The sequence below is a fragment of the Xiphophorus couchianus genome, chromosome 12 (assembly GCF_001444195.1).
Source record: "Xiphophorus couchianus chromosome 12, X_couchianus-1.0, whole genome shotgun sequence".
NCBI lineage: Eukaryota > Metazoa > Chordata > Actinopteri > Cyprinodontiformes > Poeciliidae > Xiphophorus > Xiphophorus couchianus.
The window spans coordinates 29,763,964-29,784,303 of NC_040239.1; the positions used below are offsets into that span (position 1 = coordinate 29,763,964).

At 42.9% G+C, this 20,340-nt stretch overlaps 1 protein-coding gene across 4 annotated transcripts in view; it reads right to left on the reverse strand.

Annotated features, from left to right (window-relative positions):
• cux2b (cut-like homeobox 2b) overlaps window positions 1–20,340 on the reverse strand; it is a 150,142-nt gene that overhangs the window by 83,536 nt on the left and 46,266 nt on the right. For all 4 annotated transcript variants that reach the window (XM_028033996.1, XM_028033995.1, XM_028033994.1 and 1 more), the window contains exons 2-3: window positions 6,410–6,520; window positions 3,402–3,449 (exon numbers count right to left, since the gene is read on the reverse strand). In XM_028033996.1, the coding sequence (XP_027889797.1) occupies window positions 3,402–3,449; window positions 6,410–6,520 (159 nt within the window). The remainder of the gene's footprint in view (window positions 1–3,401; window positions 3,450–6,409; window positions 6,521–20,340) is intronic.

The window sequence follows — 20,340 nt, forward strand, 5'->3', positions numbered from 1 at the left end:
CAAACGACATCAAGAGGAGAGGAGAAAAATAGAATGACTTGTTAATTTGGGCCCCGACGCTCCGGATGCGAGGCGGAATCTGCCTCGTTGGAAGAAACGCAAAAAGAAATCCGTCACTGTTCTTGCTTTGTCTTCAATCTGTCTCGACTAAAGGTTTATCCTGAGGGGAGTTTTTACCCGCCAAAGTGAGAGAGAGGTGTAAATTGCATCGAGAAACCCACAAAGTCTTTGGCCAGGCTGTTTGGTGTGCGTTCAGCGGGCAGAGAGAGAAGTCTGAGCTCTGCAAAAGAGCGAGGTCTGACGGGCGCCGGCTCTCCCGCGGTCGGTTATTTGAGAAATAACCGTCACATCCCTCGGCCCCAAAGGTGTGCCCAGGACCGCAGAGACGTGTACCATCTCCACTTCCGCTCTGTAAATTTTTATTAAAATCACCTTCATTATAAGACAGTGTTCATTATAAAACCAAAAACGCCGGTCTCTCAGGGGCCCCGTGGATTAATAAGGACAGCGGTGTATTTTAAGCCGTAAACTCAGCTCCTCACTGTCCTTAATCTCCTTCCTACTTCACAAGGCCAAATTAACACCTCTCCTCAGCTCTGACGGGACCTCATTAGCAAACTTCCAGGGAAAGAAAAGAGGAGAGCGGAACGAAAAAAAGAGGAGAAGAAGGAGGGAAGCGACCAATGACAGTCACCAGCTCTGGGATTAACCCTTTCTCCTCCTCCAGCTCGGCGGAAAAACTAGGTCGGCAACGTGTTTCTAATCAGTCGCCTGGTTAGTGATAATTAGAAGGCAAGATTGAACGGGAGAAGAGAGAAAAAGTGGGTGGGGAACGCTGAAATAAAAAAAAAAAACGAAAGAAAGGGAACCTGTCATGTTGCGAACACTTCAAAGGAGCCGGCTTCTCCTTTAGAAGTGGCATGATGAGGGTCCAAATACCGCGAGGCGCTCCTCTGGGCCTCCGAACCCAGGCTGAGGAGGAGGGGTTGACAGAGAAACGAGGACCCAGTTTGTTCTCACACACGCATCCACGCACGCACACCTGTACGGCGCAGCTGCGGGGGAGCGTTAGCCTACTCCCAACCACGCAACCTGTCCAACTCCAGCCTCCTCTTCACACTCGCCCCCCTCGGCGGCAGCAGGTCGAGGTCCCAGCGCTCACGCTGAGGTCGTGCAGACTACTGCTGGGTAAAGTTCACAAGCCTCTGCAAGCTGTTTGACATTACCAATAAGGTCAAAGTGTATCAGAAAACACCAGAGGATTACAGCGCTGTGGTGCGCCATGCGGCAGGCGTCACCGCCCCGACCAAAAACTGCACGAGTCGTAAGACGTGAATGTTAAACGGCTCCTTCTCTGTCTTGGAATAATGAATATACACAAACAAACATGGTCTTCGTGAAGTAACATTAGATGCAGAACTTTGAATTTAGCGTACATTTTCTATAATCTACTAGGGCTGAAACGATTAATCACGACGAATCGATTATTGAAATAATCGTCATCTAATTTAGTATTCATTACCCAGAGTGTACAGACTGAAACAAGGGGCATTTGCTGAAAGAACAACACACTCAGAGCAATAACTAGGCCAAAATATACTTCTATCATGTTGATGTTGGAAGTATTTTTTAGCTGCAGATGCATCCTTTGCAACAGCATAAACTAAAAGAACGATGTGCTACTGCATTTTATGCAATGAAATGTTTCTTTTAAAATGAAACTGAACTGTTTGTTTATCTACATCTTTTAGCCGATTAATCGAATAATTGTCAGAATAATAATATTACCAAAGAAAAATCATTATTTGAAGCATGGTGGTGGGAGCGTCATGCTGAGGTTCTGTTTCACTGCCAGGGTTGCTGAGGTAGGTGAAATAATCCAGACGGAGGATTAGCCTCAACTCAAATCGACAACAAGTTAGTTGAAACTTGGGAACAATAGGGAATAATAATAATAATAATAACATCCAAATAATTTTTAATTGATATAATTGCCTTATATCATGTACCTTGTTTGGTCCTGACCCAAAATCTATGGAATACGCTTAAAAGAGGGACATAAGCCAGGAAACCACTGAATCTACCAAAAAGATGCTACAATTTGACTACACAAAGTGTGTGGTTTGAAAGCCTCCACCAAATGTCAGTGGTAGCATATGTATAGTTTACAGTTCAAACTTGTGCGATTTTTTCTTATTTTTAGGAACTGGTGAGGTTGGCTTTATTACCAGTCTGCATAGAAAAAATTCAAGCTTATAAAAAAAATCAAAAATGACTGATTGGTCCCAATGATAATTGTACAGGAACTTCTCATCTGTACAGTCTACTACATGAGTGTGCTTCCTCAGCCTGCGCCTGCACTTATCAAGTTACACAAGAGAGACCAAGAGGTATCCAGAGAGGCCTGCAGCAAAACAGAAGATAAGGGGAGGAGGAATAAATAAAAATCATGGCTCATTATCAGCCATCTATTTTATCTACTATAAGGCATCTCTCAAATCCCAGTTGTCAGACATCAGTGGTGTTCAAATTAATCCTTTGGGTTCCCGTTTGCGCAATAAAGACATGGACGGCTTGATTCACATATTTCTGAAACTTTACAGTCGGGAGAAATTGAATTAGCCCAGAAATCAGCCACAGCGCCGTGGCTGGAGAGCGTGGCGTGGACCGCGACGGCCGCCGCCCAGGAACGCGGCTGCTCGGGCACAGTCAATTAGAAAGCATTAAAAAGGAGCTGCCAATAATCACTTCCAAGAGATCTGAACAATCCATGCTGAGTGTTCTCATGTTTACAGATGATAGGGCTTTCAGGTTGGCACTGAGCGGGAGTTTAGAGGTGGTGGTGGGGCGGGAGAGGAGGGGGGGTAGGAAACGAGACTGGAAACATATTTGTGGTATCATTTCCATAAGCCTCTGCTTTGCGGACCATAACGCGGCTCGCAAATGTGATTTATGACCTTGGTTTAATGGCTGGAGCACAGTCTTCGTAGGTATCAGATGACTTTTTCAATATGGCGACGTCAGAGGGGGGGGACGGCGAATGCACCATCTCAACAGGAAATGAGGGCTTGTCTCAGCCAAGAAAATATGAGAAGCCAGATATCTGATCATCTAATGGCAGATAGATGCTACTTCACTTTGACAGAAAAGGCATCAGTCAATACGCACTAGATGAGCAGCAACACGCAAAGTACGCCATGGATTTCTCCCTCTATCTATCAAATCACTCGCTGAAGGAGCGCCGCAGTCCATTTCTGGTCAATGTTCGCACGGCGTCCAACAGGAGAGTCTCCTTCGACTGATATTTGTGGGACAGAAACGTTGGAAGTCGTCAATAACTACTACTTAGTGGTCTCTCGACTCTGCAGTGTGTGTAATCTAAGCGGAGGCATGCGACTCACCTGCGCCTGGAAACTCTTGAGAACAGGTGCCACCATCTCCCGGACCTCCTATGCGCACACACACACACACACACACACACCCACACACACACACGCACAACACAAAAAAAGGAAACTCTGTCTCAGCAGATTTTACGGTGCAGATGCTCCACCTGTTCAGGAATCAGACTGGCCCCTGGGAGGCACAAGCAGCTTGCTAAGAAAGTCTAAAACACCTCTAAGGTCCCGGCGATGTCTGTAGTTTCGTAGGGCGGAGGGTATTACTGGTAAAACTGAAAAGGGTTTGGGTGGGCATGTTAGAAAAGTGGGGCTTTCCAATAGCTTGATTTAGAGCTCAGAAATCCTGACTCGTGCAAGCTCTCGCAGCTGCAGGTAAAGGGATTGTGCTGCCAGCGGTGACAGCCTGATCCCGTCTTAAACGCCTGCATTATACCGACAAGATTCCGGCTCCGCGCCGAGATAGGCAGGCGGCGCGGCAAATAGCCTCAGGGTTCATTTATAAAACATAAAAATATTCTCTTTGACTTCAGCCAAATGTCAATACATGATTATTTCAAAGAAAAGTATGATGAAAAAGGACAAAATCATATCTGTACCATGCATAGATTTAGCTTAGGCATGGTAAATCTTGCTTAGTTTATTTGTTTTTTTTTCCCTTAAAAAGTAAGACGGAACAAAAGTGACAAGTCTTACTGTAAGGCAGAGAAAACAAAAAGTTGATGCACAGATGGCGTCTCAGCAGGTGTGAGCACTGTATTCAGAACAATAATGACATTTTAGTTTGCCTAATGCAAACTGACATTACAGTCAGCTGGGTTACCAGCTTCTGATCTGACAACTGACAAACCAGCTGACACGTCGTTATTTTGCTAGTAACAGAGCCTCTTGCTTCAAGTACACCTGCGTAGTAACAGCTCAATTCAGTACCTGAGCTGTTTGCCAAAATGGGTTTTTTTAATCTACTTTCAAACAAAGCATTTAGATGTAGGTTTGGTGCCCAAAGGAAAACATGGGGCTGAAAAACAGCAAAAACCCAAATACGGTCAGTATGGGACGCGTGAAGTAAACGAGTTATCCTAATATTTGTTTCTGATGATTGCATTATTCTCGACAGGTTGCCTTGACTACTAGGTTAGAAGCAATTTGATGTGATACAGAAGTGAAAAGTATTTGGCATCTTCAGTTTTACTACAAGATGTCAATAAATGCTACACACTTTCAGTTTCAGAACTCGGTTGCTGCTAGCATTTGACATTGTTGTTCATGCACGTCTAAGCTAACATTATCCCTGGGTAAAAAGGTGAGTTCTTCAGTCTTGATGTCCTGCTTTATCTATGTTTGAGACGCAGCAAGCTAAAAGACTGCTAACGGGGCATGCTAGGTCTTAAAGTACTTCGAAGAAGCTTCCGCCATATTTAAAATGTTTGTGACGCAGCATTTTTGCCACTCAACACAACGAGGTAATTGCGAAAGAGTAACAGTAACATAAAAGAACTGTGAAAATAAAAGCGAATGACTGTATTAGCCGAATAACAATTAGCCATTAGCGGCAAACAAAGAGCATGTCCTAGGAGCTCTAATTTGGTGCTAAACGGTTATTTCACTATTTTAATAAGTCTGGACTTAACAGGTAGTTCAGTGCCTAAAAACTTAAACTGAACAAACCAGTACCAGAAACCACCACAGTATATTTTTGAAATCCTGATATATGGACCAGACAGACCTGAATTGATCTACACGGCTTACAGAATCCTGACTTTTAATCTACTAAGATTTAAGACCGAATTCTAAAAAACAAAAAGTCAGAATTGTTTTTTTAATTTTTTTTTATCAGTGGCCCTAATGTTCTTTAGTACATAACCAATGAGGTCAACATTTACAGTAAAAGTCTATCTTCTGAAAGATAAAAAAAAAATATTGTGATTTACTTGTGAGTGAAGTCAAATTCAAAGCCTCTTGTGTTGGTAGAAAAATGAAGTATTTTTCTACCAAATATTATTACTATCTTTATGAAAACGATAATAATAAACTATTTTTTTCCTACTTCTAACCAGAGCTCTCAAACTGATCATTAAAGTCTGAAAACACTCTACATTTTATGATAGCAGCATCTATTTGTTTTACTGTTTAGGTACAGAACAAAAAGATGTAATTTAATGAAATATGTGTGATGGTAGGTGTAGAAGGGATTTAATTTTCCCTTAGATTCAGGATAGTTTGCCACTTATTGCAAATTCACATTTGTTTCAGCTGAAGAAATTTCAGAAATACCCCCAGTAGAAATCTGATATCAATGCTGGATCGGCATCCAACATTGATATTGGCCCCGATATTGAAAAAGATTCTAGATCGGGTATCTGCGACAATGTTTTGCATGTTTGCCAAGGTGGTCAACCTTTTGTGTTTGTCAGTTTCAGTTTCTTATTTATTTTACGTTGGCTGCTCTACTCCTAATTGCTCTGACTGGACAAATTAAAGTTGTTTTTACATGTTTGACCAAGCTTGTGAAGCTGTTGGTGTATTTAAGTGTGCTGTACTGGTGCAGAGTTATCAAATAAATTTGCAATCCAGTACATTTGTGTCTGTTTTTAAAATAAGAAAAATTTCAAGCCAAATCAGAAATGTTTTTCTGCTTTGGATCAGTACTGACCGACACTCGGATATCGGTATCAAAAGCGAAAAAGCGAGGTAACTTTTTCATTAACTGCTGCTTATGATTTGGAGTTAAATCCCATTTGTCAGTCATAGATGGAGGCTAATGCAAGGCCTCCGCATCCAAATCTTAATGTCAGGAGTTATCCGGTGACTGTTCGTGAAGTATCCGCGCTCCCAACGTGCGGCTCTTGAATGCTGATTTTTCCAAAAGCCGGAGATAATTCCCCATTGATAAGCACACGCAGGGGCTTAAGTTGCACCACCTGAAGAAGGCAGCCGGTACCTGCTGAGGTGAAGATGAGGAAAATGACACATACTGGCTGAGATAATGGGGGGCAGGGTGCTAGACTCACCTCAGGGACATTTCTCTTGAACTCCCTGCTCAGCTCCACCAGGTGCTTGTGGGAATGTTCGCTCTCCTCCTGCCGACTGGCCAGCTCAGAGGCGACAGAGTTCAGCTCCCTCTGCAAGAACACGAAAACAGAAAAGAGAGAAACGTTGAGGGGGGAGAAGAAGAAGAAGAGGCGCCGCACTTCCACACTTTTTTTTTCCCTCTCTCTTTCCATTTTACGTGGCCTGCCGAAGCTCATCTGGCACACAGCTTAGAGAGTGTACATAAATAAAAATACACACTGCTGAATATTAACAATGTAATCCTTCATGATCTCACAGCAGTAATACTTACAGCTAGCCCTGGCCCATAAATAATTAAGCCAAAATAAATCCAATGCCTACAGTAGCAGAAGGCCTTTTAGATAATCAGTATTTGAAATAATCGATACACTTGCAACGGCTATAGAGCGGCAGTGAGCAAGTGGGACGAGAGGGAGGGGGCCAGAGACACACACACACAGAGAGAGAGAGAGAGAGAGGGAAGGAGGGAGGGAGCAGGAGGACGAGTCACGTGTAGAGACCCAATAACCTGACAAACACTCTTACCAACACACAGCTTCCTCCTGAAATAAAACATTGTTTTATAAAATCAGCCAAGACCAGACCGTGGAAGGCACCGGGCTCGGTTTCTGCTGTAATTACCACGGCTTTTGAGTCTATTTCCAGTCTCTTTCCCATCCCCCCTCTCCCTCCAACCTGCACCAATCCTTATATTGATCCTGCATCGATTACCAATACATGACAGCAGCCTCCATGGATTTAACCAAATGACCCTTCTGCAGCAGCAGCAGCAGCAGCAGCAGCAGCAGCCCTGATCGCTATTCCATTAATGCTCCTCCGGCACATTGCTTGTTTACATCTCTGTGTTATGGCCAATCGGAGCTCCACCCCGGCAACGCGTCTGATCCGCCATTCAAAGCCGTCTGCGTGGCTGTGCCTTCATCAGAACCTCGCATCCATGTCGGACTCAGCTGCTCGGCATGCCAACCGCAAATCCGATATTATTGATCGGTCATCCAATTCCTGGCCCTTTCAGCAAACAGACAAAAAAAGGAAAAAAAGGAAAACAGATTCCAACTCTGTTTTTTTGTGCTGAAAGCAGGAATAGCATAGACAACTGGATATAGGACCCCGGCTTCGTTCCGACTGCGATTATCAGTAATTGATGAGGAGCCTCTTTTGTAACTGCTTGGCTAAAATAGAAGAAAGTAGGGTAGGGGATTCAATTACCACTGCAAATTCATATATGACGCTGGGAAATTAAATTGACTGTGTTTTAATTAATCTGCAGTCTTAGTTAAAGGCGGTTTAATAAATCATCTCGCAAGGCAAAATAAGAGAAGGAAATGGAAGGATGAAACTTTTAACGGCGGGGCGGCGCGGGAGGGGGGAGCGCCTCGTGGGATGGCAAAAGCCTGCCGGTCAGAGAGGCAGCCGCTAATTGAAGGGCTGCCGGTTCAAGTCCCTGGACAGGCAGAGCAGACGACGGCTCAAGTGAAGATGAGTGCGATAGCAAACAGTAAGACGTGCGGAAAAAACTATTCTTCACGTTTGAAAAAAATTCTACAAGCTTTTTTGTTGTCAGTGGTAGAAATTTATGGGCCCTTTGTAACAATAGAGTTAATTTAAATAACATTGATCTTGTATGTAAAAAAAATATATACAGTAACAATATTGTAGGCTGCTTAGTTTTTATACACTTAAATAAAACGTGTATAAACGTGTACACGGACGTTGCCATATTGTTTACGATGCATTCTGGGTAGATGATGAATGCTAGGTTGCTGTTTTTTCCAGAATTTTTAGTTTCTCTAAAAAAAACCTAGTATTTTGGAAAGAATATTGTAGTACTATAACATCTGGTCAATGTAAAAGGTGGCAGTAATGCACCTTAAGTTGTTTGCCAACCATACATAAAAACACAAGAAGAAGACAACAAATGCTTGGTTCCACAGCGCTAGCTCCACCCAGCACAAACAAGTAGCGTTCTTCCCCCTAAATGTGAATTACAGCGCACTAAGATAGCAGGCAATGCATAGGTGACACGAGGAAATGAAGATAAGGAGGACCAAATGGAGAAAGAGGAAAGAAAATGCTGGTGTTTGTGCAATTGCTGCTTGGAAGAGCTCCAGTTAGCAACTCCAACAGTTTAGGGTTGGCATCGGTATCACAAAAATGTTCTCAAACATATTTGGACGGTGTGCAAAGACTTAAAGGTGCTCCATTGCCACTTTAAACATCCATTCATCGTCTTCCAGTTTTCCAGTTAGCTCCTGCTAACGGTGCTAGCTCTAGCTAAAATAGTGAACAGCTGATTCACAATCAAGCATGTTTGTTTCAACAGGTATCGTGTGCACAATGGCACATGGAAACTTTGAGGCAGCTTGCCTCAATTCAGACGTTTTGTGTTCTGTTTTTCTGCTCTAGCCCACTATAACCTACCCACATATCAGCCCAGCTACATATTTTAAGATGTAATGAGAGAAATCCAGTTAGGAGCATATTGGCATTGGTTTCATTAACTTCAAACCTGGTGAGTGCAAAGTCTAAAATGCCTGGGATTGGTATCAGGAAAAAGATTTTTCCACACAAAAACAGTCATAGTCTTTTCAGGTGATCTAAAGATAGATCTCATGTAAATACAATTTACAAAAACACTTGCTGCACTTACGAATAAAAATAAACTTTTCTTGAAACCCGTTCATCGGCTCCCATCGTCTGATGACATTAACTTGACCAAATCAACTGAATATATGTAACATCTGGAATGAGCTACAATTTCAGATGTTTGTTTCTTTAACTTTAAAGTGCAACACTTCTTTAAATAGGATTTGGGGGAGTCAATACACCCATTTTGTGCTGCATGTAATATCAACAAGGGAAAAAATAGGTATTGCATGACAGACCCATACCATGGTGGCAGGTACCAGTCAGGTTAAAAAACAGCCCCTGAAAGTTTGCGACTTCCTGACTGATCCCAGCCACATGTGACACTAAAACTCCAACATCTCATCTATGCAGATTAGCCATTAATCCTGCTTTGCAGCACATCTTTGGATTGGTCGCTTTGTACTTCATTGGCTGCTTTGGTTACATTTGTGAAAATAGGTTGGGCTCATCTCTCAGTTCTTCAACTATGAGATGTGGGATTAGCATTCAGTGAGAGAATCCATTGGAGCTTCACCTTTCCACTTCTTTCTCTGTGTTCTCACCTTTTCTGTACTGCACACAAGAGGAAACAACACGCACAACCTGAGCTGAGATGACATAAAGATGGTTCCTCGCCTAGCTCTACAAAGAAAAGTGGCATTCAAGGCAGCAAAACAAAATGTAGAGACTAGAGTATCTTGATACATTTCCACAAAGTATCTCTCAAAATATTCTAACAAGTTGAGTGCTAGAACTGAAATGAAAAATTCACCTGTGTGCTAGAGGTGTTTTTACTGCTCTTGAAGGGATATTAGGATATAAAACAGTGAGACACACAAAGTAGGTACTTGGAGGATCAGTCAGCTTTGGTCTTTCAGTGACTTTTACTGACAGGGAAAAATCGAGAATACCCGATTACCTGATTTATCCTGTAACAGAACTAATTCGTTCAAACATAAGTAGATTGGATCAATGTGTTGCATTAGGCTTCTTGGCTATAAAACTGAAAACGTGTAAATGAAATTATAATGCCCAGAACTGTAAAGCTTAAATGTAGAAACTGTACAAATGGGCTGCATACACAGTTTTATCCTTTGCTAAGCCAAGCTGTCATGTTTTTTTTTTTGGCAAGGTGGAAAAGTTCTGTGGTACTCTGAGTTTCCAGATGTATGGTTCATATGACAGAGCAATACGCAACAATAACATCAGCTAAACACGCCCTCTTTTTGAGCAGAGGAATGACGAATTCTCTGAGTAGCTCCAACTGATGGCAGCCTGGCCTATAGTCTGATTAAAGCAGGTAAAAATGGTTTTACAATTTGACTGTGTAAGGCGTTGAATGTCCATCTCCAGATCACCATAAAAAAATTACAACAAAATTCTAAGGTCATGACAAGACAAGAATTTCAATTCAATTTATTTCTATAGCGCCAATTCATGACACACGTCCTGTCAAGGTACAAGTCATTTCCGTTCAATCATTGGTCTACTCCAATTGATCCTACTATTGATCCTACTATTGATCCATACAATTGATCCTAACTGTGTATTAAGTTCATTATTCAAATTAGTTAAAAAAATATCCTACTCCTTCCACTCAATTCATAGTTACTATACAAAATGGCAAAGCATCAAAAGTGACCCTCATAACAGATAGATGTGACAACACTTCGTTCCACAAAATACACTTCATCTCTTCACATTTGTACTCCTGTAAAACTGCGATCAAATGTTGATAGATTCTCAGACTGGGATTGAAAACAAACCCCCAAACTGAACTCAATGTTAGTATTTTACTATTTTTTCCCCCTAAAATAAATCAAGTCAGCAAAAAACAGAGGCTCTCTTCCAATTTAGAAGTGAAAACTGTTTTAAAATGACTGGTCACCATCACCCTATTTCTCAATTGAACTCCTAATAAAGTATCCAAATGCTTGGCTAGTGTGGCATTCCCTTGAATAGTACCGTCACTGAAAACGGATTTTACCGCACGGGATAAGGCGACGGGACTTTATAAATTCCTGTTAGCCCTTTCACAGTCCATCTGGGATGAGCCTAGCTGGAGATTAGAGAGGGCTTTCTGAGCAGTGGGCAACCTCTGCAGGATTCAAATGGCCCCGGACCAGCTAATCTCACCAAGAGAAAAATTCCTCAAGAAATGACGTTGAGTGGATCTTTTTTCTTTCTTTCTTTTTGAACTGCTTAAGATATAACAGTATGGTGATTCTAAGTCTGCCGGTGCTTCTGTGGCCTCTGTGTGGAGCTGGTTTCAGCTCGGATGATAAGGATGCTGGATGCTCATGCAGTATGCAAGCCAAACAGTGCAATCATTGTAGCATGGTTATTCTGAAAGCATCCCCACAGTTTCTAGACCATTATGAGGGAGGGGAGCCTGGGCAACAGCCCATCAAATGAAACCTCCTGCCTGTCCTTCTGGAAAGAAGTGAGGCAGAACAGGCTGTTTGCTACTTTGGTTGTCTTGCTACGGCTGATGATGGGAGGAACTCCGCAATATAGTGCTGCTGAAATAGTAATGCCGTCTCAGGAGGCGAAAGTACTAAGATTTTTCCTCTCCTCTATAATCAGATGCGATACATTTCAATCCACAAGAAGTAGACCTCTGATGAGATTCACTTATTTGCCTTCACTATGGAGAACTTCCTTTTTTTTTTATTTATTTATTTTTTTTTAACATTAACGTCCAGATGCCTTCCTCAACTCCAAATCGAGGTGAGTTGCAGAAAGCCGGGCTTCTCAGACATGGTTTGACAGGTTTTAAGAAGGACAACTGGGAGCAAATTTTAAGTGTGTGGCAGTCTGGTCAATACAGAGCCTCTGTCATTAAGCCTCTGCCAGTCAAACATCCAGCCATAATTGATGAGTTTCCTCTGGGGAGGGTGGAGCTGTCATAGGGACCGGAGGGGCAGGGACGAAAGATTACGAGCAGGGAACCGGTCCTGTTGCGCTTGAGTCAATATGCCAGGGGAAAGCAATTTTAGAGACTCCTGACTCTGAAAACAAAGACCAAGAAAACAAGAAGATTATTGGGTTTTAAACGGATAGAGCAACAGCCTAAGTGGACCTGCGACTGAATGACATGTCAGAAGGAAATATGCTGTGACTCAGGGAGTCATTGGGCTTGGTTAAAAGAAAAGCAGCCAGAGATGAGCTGTCTTCTAAAGTTTAAATTAGTATGGGCCTGGGAAGGGAGCTTTAGCCTTGAGATGCTGAATTTATGTTTTATCTCATATTTTTAAGTAATAAATGGGTTATATTGATGACCTCGACTTATACAGACGTTTACAGTGTTTCTTTTGAAGAATGTGTGGTACTCCGTAGAACATTTTGTAAGGTCCAAGAATACCGACTCTACCTGTTAGCCATCGACGATGATGATGCTAGTGCTAAACTTAAAAGCTAACTTTTAATATGTCTGGACTGCACTCAGTCATCTCCAGCTCAAACTCTGAAACACTTTGATCAAACCTGAACTGCATAAAATTACAACTGACTTTGTTTAGTCAAGTTTAAAAGCTTATATATTCTCCAAAATATTGCTGAAATCTCCTTGTGTGAACCCAGTATCAGGTGTCCTTTTATCTTCTGTGCTCATTGTATAATTATATACTTACATTCCTCCATTTTTTTTCTGGAAATGTTGGCATCTAACACCAACTAACATGACATGAGCCAGTTAAGTATCTTAATCTTAGTACAAATGCTGGACTTAACAAAACCCAGCAGAAAAAGATGTGACAATCGGTACCAAAGAGGAGTTTTGTTTTAGCTGAAATGCAACGCTCACTTGTGTAGCAGCAGAACAGACTTGACATTGATTCATTAAACCTAGTGCATCTTGATTACATCTGTACTCGTAAGCTATTTTCTGGCCTTTCTCAAAGACAAACCATAGAGGAAAATGTTGACAACTAGAGAGAGTTTGGGGCGGAGGGGAGAAAAAAAAACTTTCCAGGTACTGCAAAAATGAGGTAGACTGAGTCTCTTTTGTGTAGAATAGGCATGGACAGCACAAATTAAAAGAGAAGGAGAAAAAAAACAGGAACAAGGAGGAGAGAGGGGAAAATGCAGATGGGGTATTATTTTTCTTTTTGTATCCCATTTAATTGCAATCATAGGCAGATGTCTGAAAGTGTGACAGCATCAGCAGAATTGCTGCTGAGAGCACAAAAATCTTTGTCTAAAAATAATCAGACATTCTGTGTGCTGCTGTTTGTTATAATGGTAATCGATGCTGGAGGCTTTGAATTCCATCAATTTATAGATCCACTCTGTTCTGCCTGGTGACTGAACTGCCTCACCCCCCTTCCCCCACTCATGCACACACCCCTTCAATGGCGCACACGCAAGGTCTCACAACAAAAGAGCTCTGTGGTACACATGTGCTCTGACATCTGTACTCTGGGGGTCTGCAGCGAGACAGTGAAGGGGTCGCTCTGTGATTAAGATAGGTGCAGTTTCCTTTCACACGCTGTTTATCGCCTCCCGTTCTCTGTGAGGCACAAGACTGTCTATGGCCGCCTCAGATTAGCCCCACATCGCAGACGCCACATTCGAGAGGGTGCGCTGATCAATAAATCAAATCACCGCAATCAATAGTCCCAATCACTGCAGTCTAGTCTGGACTCAACATTATTATTGGCAACCCCTCGCCCCTGTCGCAGAGGAGAGGAGGCATGAGTTTGGAGAGGGGAGAGCGGGAAAGGCATATATTGGCGTCTGTCCATAGTAAAGATCCAAAATGGATTCTGATCTGGCCTCTTTCGACTGAGCAGCAGTTGAAGGCACAACAAATAGACTATTTCTATGCATGCGAGTGTGTGTGCGTGTGCTTTTTGGACTGTTCAGAGAGAAAAGGGCGGGAGAAGCCTGTGACCTCTGTGACCCGGCACTGAGAACGCAACCGGAGTAAGCGGCTTTTGACAGGCACAACATTTGGGAGGTCTGCAGTCACCTGGCATCTCTCTCCAACTGTTTTTTTGGGGGGGGGTTTCAAAGTGCAACAGATCTACTCTCCATGAGAACAGAGAAAGCTGTTTTAACTCACAGCAGCATCTGAGTACTGTCAGACCACACACACTCAGGACAAATCCTGAGTGCATTTCATCCCCAGATTTTGTCTCCAACAGCCGCAAGTTTCAAAAGGATGGCACTCAACTTAAAAGTACCATGGAGCCACAGAATCACCGAGCAGAAATTATAGAAATATCTTAACAGCAAAGCAACCACTGAGGTGCTGCGTACTGCTCTGCTAATGCTAACTAGCTAATGCCATTGAGAGGCCACACACAAAATCTGAAGTTTAAGGTTTGGTTGTGGTGTGTGATGTGGAGCAACACGCCAAACTGATTTCTAGCACCGTTCACCTGGTTTTTGTATCAAAAAATTTTAACTTACAAAAGTTTAAAGGTGAAGCACAATTGATGTGCACCCCCTCGCAGTTCAGTGCGTCAATTATAAACTACGAATGCACAACATATCGGAATTATTGTACGAATGCACAATAATGGCCATCTTTTTGCTAGATCACAAAGGCAGTTTAAAAATGTTAAATTACTGTCAAAGCAGGTCTTCAGGGTGTAAATGTATTTTGGCTGTAAAGCAAGTCCAAGTCATTAACATGTTTACTGCATGTTTTTACCCCCATGCAGTAAAAACAAGAACAAAACTAAGACTAAAACAGAGAAAAGAAGTAAAAAACCAAGCACAGTCTAAAAAGACAAGGCTCACATTTGCTTCTACGCTGTGACACAAATGTTTGTTTCCCCACATGTCAGGCTACTGTAGAGTCTGCACCTGTCCACTCTGCAACAATTACCGCTGGCTGCGCTGTGCCGAAACATGTAGGCACCATGTAGGCTGTCAGGAATTACCTGCAAAGCCGAAAAGAAAAAAAATCACATTTCACTCTGACACATCTCTCAACTCTGGACTGGAAAGTCTGCAAGAAAAAAAATAAATACTTTTTTTCTTCTTTTTTTTTAAATCACCCAAAAATAATTAATCCCCAGTCAGTCAGGCTGTCTTCAAACAGCATGCTAAATCTTACAAAAGGATGGAGAAGCGCGTGAGCGTTAAAATCATCAGCGAAAGGTGTGACTGGTGTTGTCAGCCATTATTCGTCATACCCTGCTTCATTCAGAGAGTTTTTGGCGCCTGATGCGCCGGAGCACAGCCTACTTGTCAACACTTCTCCCTCTTTAATTCTAACATGAGCACTTCAACTCGCAGACGCTCTTTTTTATTTCTTTTTCTTTTTTTACTTCTTGCTAATGTAACGGTAGCGCATCTCCGTATGATCGGGGAGGCTCTTAATTTTATTTATTCTTGAGTCTTTTTTTTTTTTTTTTACAGTATCAGGAGATCTCAGGAAAGCATCTTATTACGGCACTTTCAAACAATCCTGTATCCGCGCCGGATCCTATGAATAACTTTAAATGTCCCCCCTATTAGAAACTTCAAATTACAATCTATGACTGAATGCTCCAAACGAAGCCCAATTACAGCCCCTTATATCATCATTAAGTCCCACTATTGTTCTGCTGCTTTCAAACTGTGGTTACAATCAGGGTGTCTATTGTCACTGTGTGGTACATGCAGGGTGACTAATTACACAGTCCTATGATTCATTAGCAGGTTGGTGGGTTAGAACCTGGGAGAAGATACGATAACTTCAGTCGGCCAAATGAGGGGAAGGTGATAGACGTTCAAGTCTCCAAAGTGAGGCGTTTTTTTTCCCCCTTCTCTTTTTACAAAGGGACGCATTAAAAATTTAAACAGCGGTGACACTGTCGAGATGAACAAATAATAAATTGGGGACAGGGTTTGTTTTCCTGTTTTGTAAAACTTTCAGTGTGAGGAAATAAAATGGGAGTAGTGCCCCTGAAGGGGACGTATTCCTCTGAAGCTCCACCATCGAGGTCAGTCGATGGGAGGACAGAACGGCTCGGAAGGCGCGGCCGTCGCCACGCTGGCCCACTTTCACCTGGAACGACGACGACGCAGCTAACCTGCGATTGTTTATTCTCTCTTAAGAAATGTCAATCTGTTCGCTCTCAGGTGTGCTGCTCTTCCTTCTTGTTTTTGTTGTTTTCTCCCCCCTCCTCATCCTCCTCCTCCCGCCCCACGCACCCGGATTTCCCCTGTCGATTGCAGCGAGATCAAAGCGACGCCGCCAGAAGAATCTGAATATTTCAGGTGCAGAGAGAGGACTTGCATTTCACACCACCTGCGTGGCACGCACAAACTGGTCCCTCCTCTTGCTCCGACTCACTTTGCTGGGCCCCCCCTGGGGGCCCCCGGCGACATAAACCGGGGCCACCTGTCTGAGAGAGAGAGAGAGTTGGGAGTGCTGCTCTATCCTCCCTCTCTCCGCGGCGCACTCTCGTTTTACTGCATTTGAACCAAAAATAAATGAATCTAAATAGAGTTAGCATGGCCACCAGTGAACATGAACAGTTATACTGTTATGGTAAGTTGTGGAAACTTCACACCGGAACTCAAACAACCTTCCCTACACAGCTTGTAAAACATTTTAACACGTTTTCTTCATTCACATGACTTTCCGTTAACATGCATATATAAAGCCCCTACTTCAGCAGAGACCTTTGCCTTGTTAGAGGGTCTTTATGACTCGCAGCTGTCAAGTTGGCAGTTCCTGACGATTGTTTAGGCCATAAAATGACCATAAACAAATAAATCAATCTGATGATATTCTAATTCACTGAGCAGCACTGCTGTATCAAAAGAGAGTTGTGTACTGCAGGTGAGAAATGAACATTTACCAGAACCTCACTTCAGAAATTCTGAACTATCCCTTTTAATATAAGCAGCAGTTTTATTCCCACTTTCCTCACTAACTTTAGCAGTCTCTGCTATCAGGAAAGACGCTGTAGCGTAGCAGAGAACAAGAGGCCGGGGTGTGAGCATGAGCACCAGCCTGATTGACAGCGCTAAGACCCTCCTCCTTGAATTGGTTGTTTGACTGAGCTGTGTATTTATTAGTTAGCACTGGGTGGAGGCAGAAGAGCACATTTTTTCTGGTGCTATACTGTCACAGAATAGGGACAGTTTTGACAAAAATGTAAAAGCATACAAGTTACATACTGCAGCTGTATGTAAAAATAAATGGACTCATTTTCCTGCAACACCCTTGAACATGATGTCAAAGGTTGTTTTTAACTCAGCTGGCTATACCTCCTGAGTACAATGGGCAGAGCAGACACCCATGTAGAGAGAAACAGCCCTCCATTTCCTTCCTGTCTTCTAATCTATCAAATTAAGACCTCTAGTCCCTAAAAAATCACTACAACAGAAGAACCCATAGAGCCTCAAATCTCAAACTGTTTGAGTTTTTTATTCATACAGAAACCTGTGAGTATTGTGCTGAAATAAAATAAGAGATTGTGAGATATGTTCTCATTTGAAACATAGTTGAATATTTATGCCACTGTCTGTCAGAGCCATTCGTTTTATGTTCCGTTTTATCACTCCACAGACATTAAATGGGCATTTCTGTTTAGCCCTGACACCTTCCTGGCATTGCTGCCAATGGCTTCATGTTCTCTCTGTATAGATTATACAATTTTTGTCTTGGACAGAGCAACTGAAGAAGCTATTGCTGCAACTTAGTTTTATGCAATGTGTTTTTCATCGCATTGATTTTACTACTGACTCAGTTCTTACATGTTCAGATGTGTTTCCCTCCTTTGGATGAAGGTGCTAAAGGAGCCACTAATGCCATTAACCCTCTACTTTTTCTTTGTCATAGTCAGTCAGTTTTGGTAGATAGCTGGTCACACCTGTTAAAAATGAAGTTCTCATTTCCACTGTTACCACCTGAATGCTCAGAGTGAGGGATTAATGTTTTGACGCAATCGACTGTGTGCTGTTGCTACATCCTTGTTCAGGAAGAGATTTCTGCACAGTCAGTGTCTCAATGCAATTGTTGTTATTTCTTTAAAGGAGACGTTTTATGTGTTTTTCAGCCGCATGGTGCCATTTCATAGAACAATCAAGTTACTATGTTACCTTCAGTTGTTATAAACATGATGTATATATCAAATATGACTGAAAAAAATCTGACTTCATAATTTAACACTTTGAAATTGGGCCTCTGTCTCTGTAAAAACTCCTGCTCTTTCTGAAACTCCAACGTCAGGAAGTCAACACAACATGGCTCCTCTATTAACCCTTTAACGTTTTTAAGTGCGTTGCACTAAGAAGTAGCTCCTATAATGAGCTCAGCTGGTGTTTGCTAATTGCTGCTGGCTAGTCTGAAGGAGCTGAGTGGGGGAGTCATAAAGAAGGGCTGCTCTGTGAGACAGAAACTCTGAAGCTTGTAGACTGCTCAACGAGGAGGAGCTTCGTCCTCGAAGGCGGCGCGTGGTCCACCCAGGTGTTTTGCACAGCTGGATGGTTGCCATGGAGATTAAGGTATTTTTCAAATGTTCATGAAAGAAGCAAGGTAACACTCCAGGAATGTTTTTGATGAGGGAATAACATTAAAACATGATGTAAAACTCAAAAAAATCTGGATTATACATAACAATACTTGGGCAGAATTATTAAGTGAGTAAGAGTTTTAAGCGGCAATAGAAACCCTAGACGATCTGGAAGACATTCATTGCCAGAGAACCAAAGCAGGAACTTTAACGATCAGTTTATACCTGAATCTCGTTACGGTCTGCCCTGTTGTGCAACAGACGGCAGCTGCCTCCCCAAGATGTAATGACGGGTCTGGTCAAGAGGATCACCGGGATTATTTCTTGGCGTAAAAGAGCTCATGTTTCTGAGTAGGTCTGTGAGATGATTCTCATCACATCATCAGGGCCCCCACTTCTGACCCAAAGCAAATAAAAAGTTTCCCTGATGTCTGCACAAGCCTCGCCAGCTTGATGCAGTCGCTCTCCTCAGGGGGCCGTGTTCCCCGACATGTGTGCATGTGTAAGCATTTGTGACAGCCAATGTGTACGTGCATGTGTGCAGACGTAGGATCGAGGGGCAAGAGCGGTGGGGAGGCAAGGAAGGTTGGGAGGAGGGGGGTACGGTCGGGGGCGTGCCGCATGTTCCACACTACCAGTTACCAGCCATGTCTCTCAAAAGGGCCGTAAAGTCCTTACAGCAAATTCCTTACATTCATCTGTGTCAGAGCGCTCGGCACACATTAGGCGTTTACACGGGAGGAAACACAATCTATTTGATGCTACACTGCCCACACGTCCTGAGCCCTCCTCCCCACGCTGGAGATTCACACTGTTTAACTTCCATTTCATATTCCGAACAGGCAGGCAGACAGGCGAGGCAGGCGGGCGAGTGCAGGGAACGGACTCCATCTTGATGGAAATCAGAATTTCAATATTTGACCAAACATAATCCAAAGACCCTGGCATCATCAATCCCTAATTGATTTCCGTAGTTTCTCCATATGCAAAAAGGCGAAGTGACAGAAGTCGGTCTTTAGACGTAGTCTTCTCTGATGCCGCTTCGTTTTTTTTTTTGTTTTGTTTTTTCTTTAATATCAGAGGTGCTTATGAGAACAAGTGGAGGTTAATCTGGGAAGCAGGTCGGAGCCCGTCGGCTCTTTGTAAATGTCAGCTCAGAGATCAAGGTCTCGCTTATTACAGCACTAAACCAACAAGGCTGGCTGCACCTAGACAGATGTGTGATTTGGAGGTGTCTGCCCCCCTACGCCCTCTCATCTCACACACACACACACACACTCCACACAGCCGCTACGGATCAACCCCATCACCCAAAACCTTATTAATCAATCGATTTATCGCCATAAATCAGGCCAGGCTTTGATTGTATCAGCAAGTCGCATAATCAATCAATTAACTGGGGCCTAGCAACCCAATTTGTCTAAAGAAAGATGAATGCTCCCCCACATCATCCATTTGCCTGTCCATTTACCCATCAAACCCAGCTCCTGTTGACTCCCCAAGCCCAACGTGCATCCCTCTATTGATTCCTACAGATTAAACTTGCAAAAGAATCAAAGGACAGTTATCTGACTGGGGAGAATTTCAGCTTTCATTTGTAGGGGAGTATCGCCTTGGCCGTCTTATGATGGTGTTGCCTCATTCCATCAAAAACAACAAAGCATAAACACTGCAATCCCGAAGCAAAACCCGGCAAAGGTAATGCTTATGAGCTGCAACACCCACTCAAAGAAAAATGGAGCACAACGGGACGTATTATGGATTATTACTAGGTACCCTAG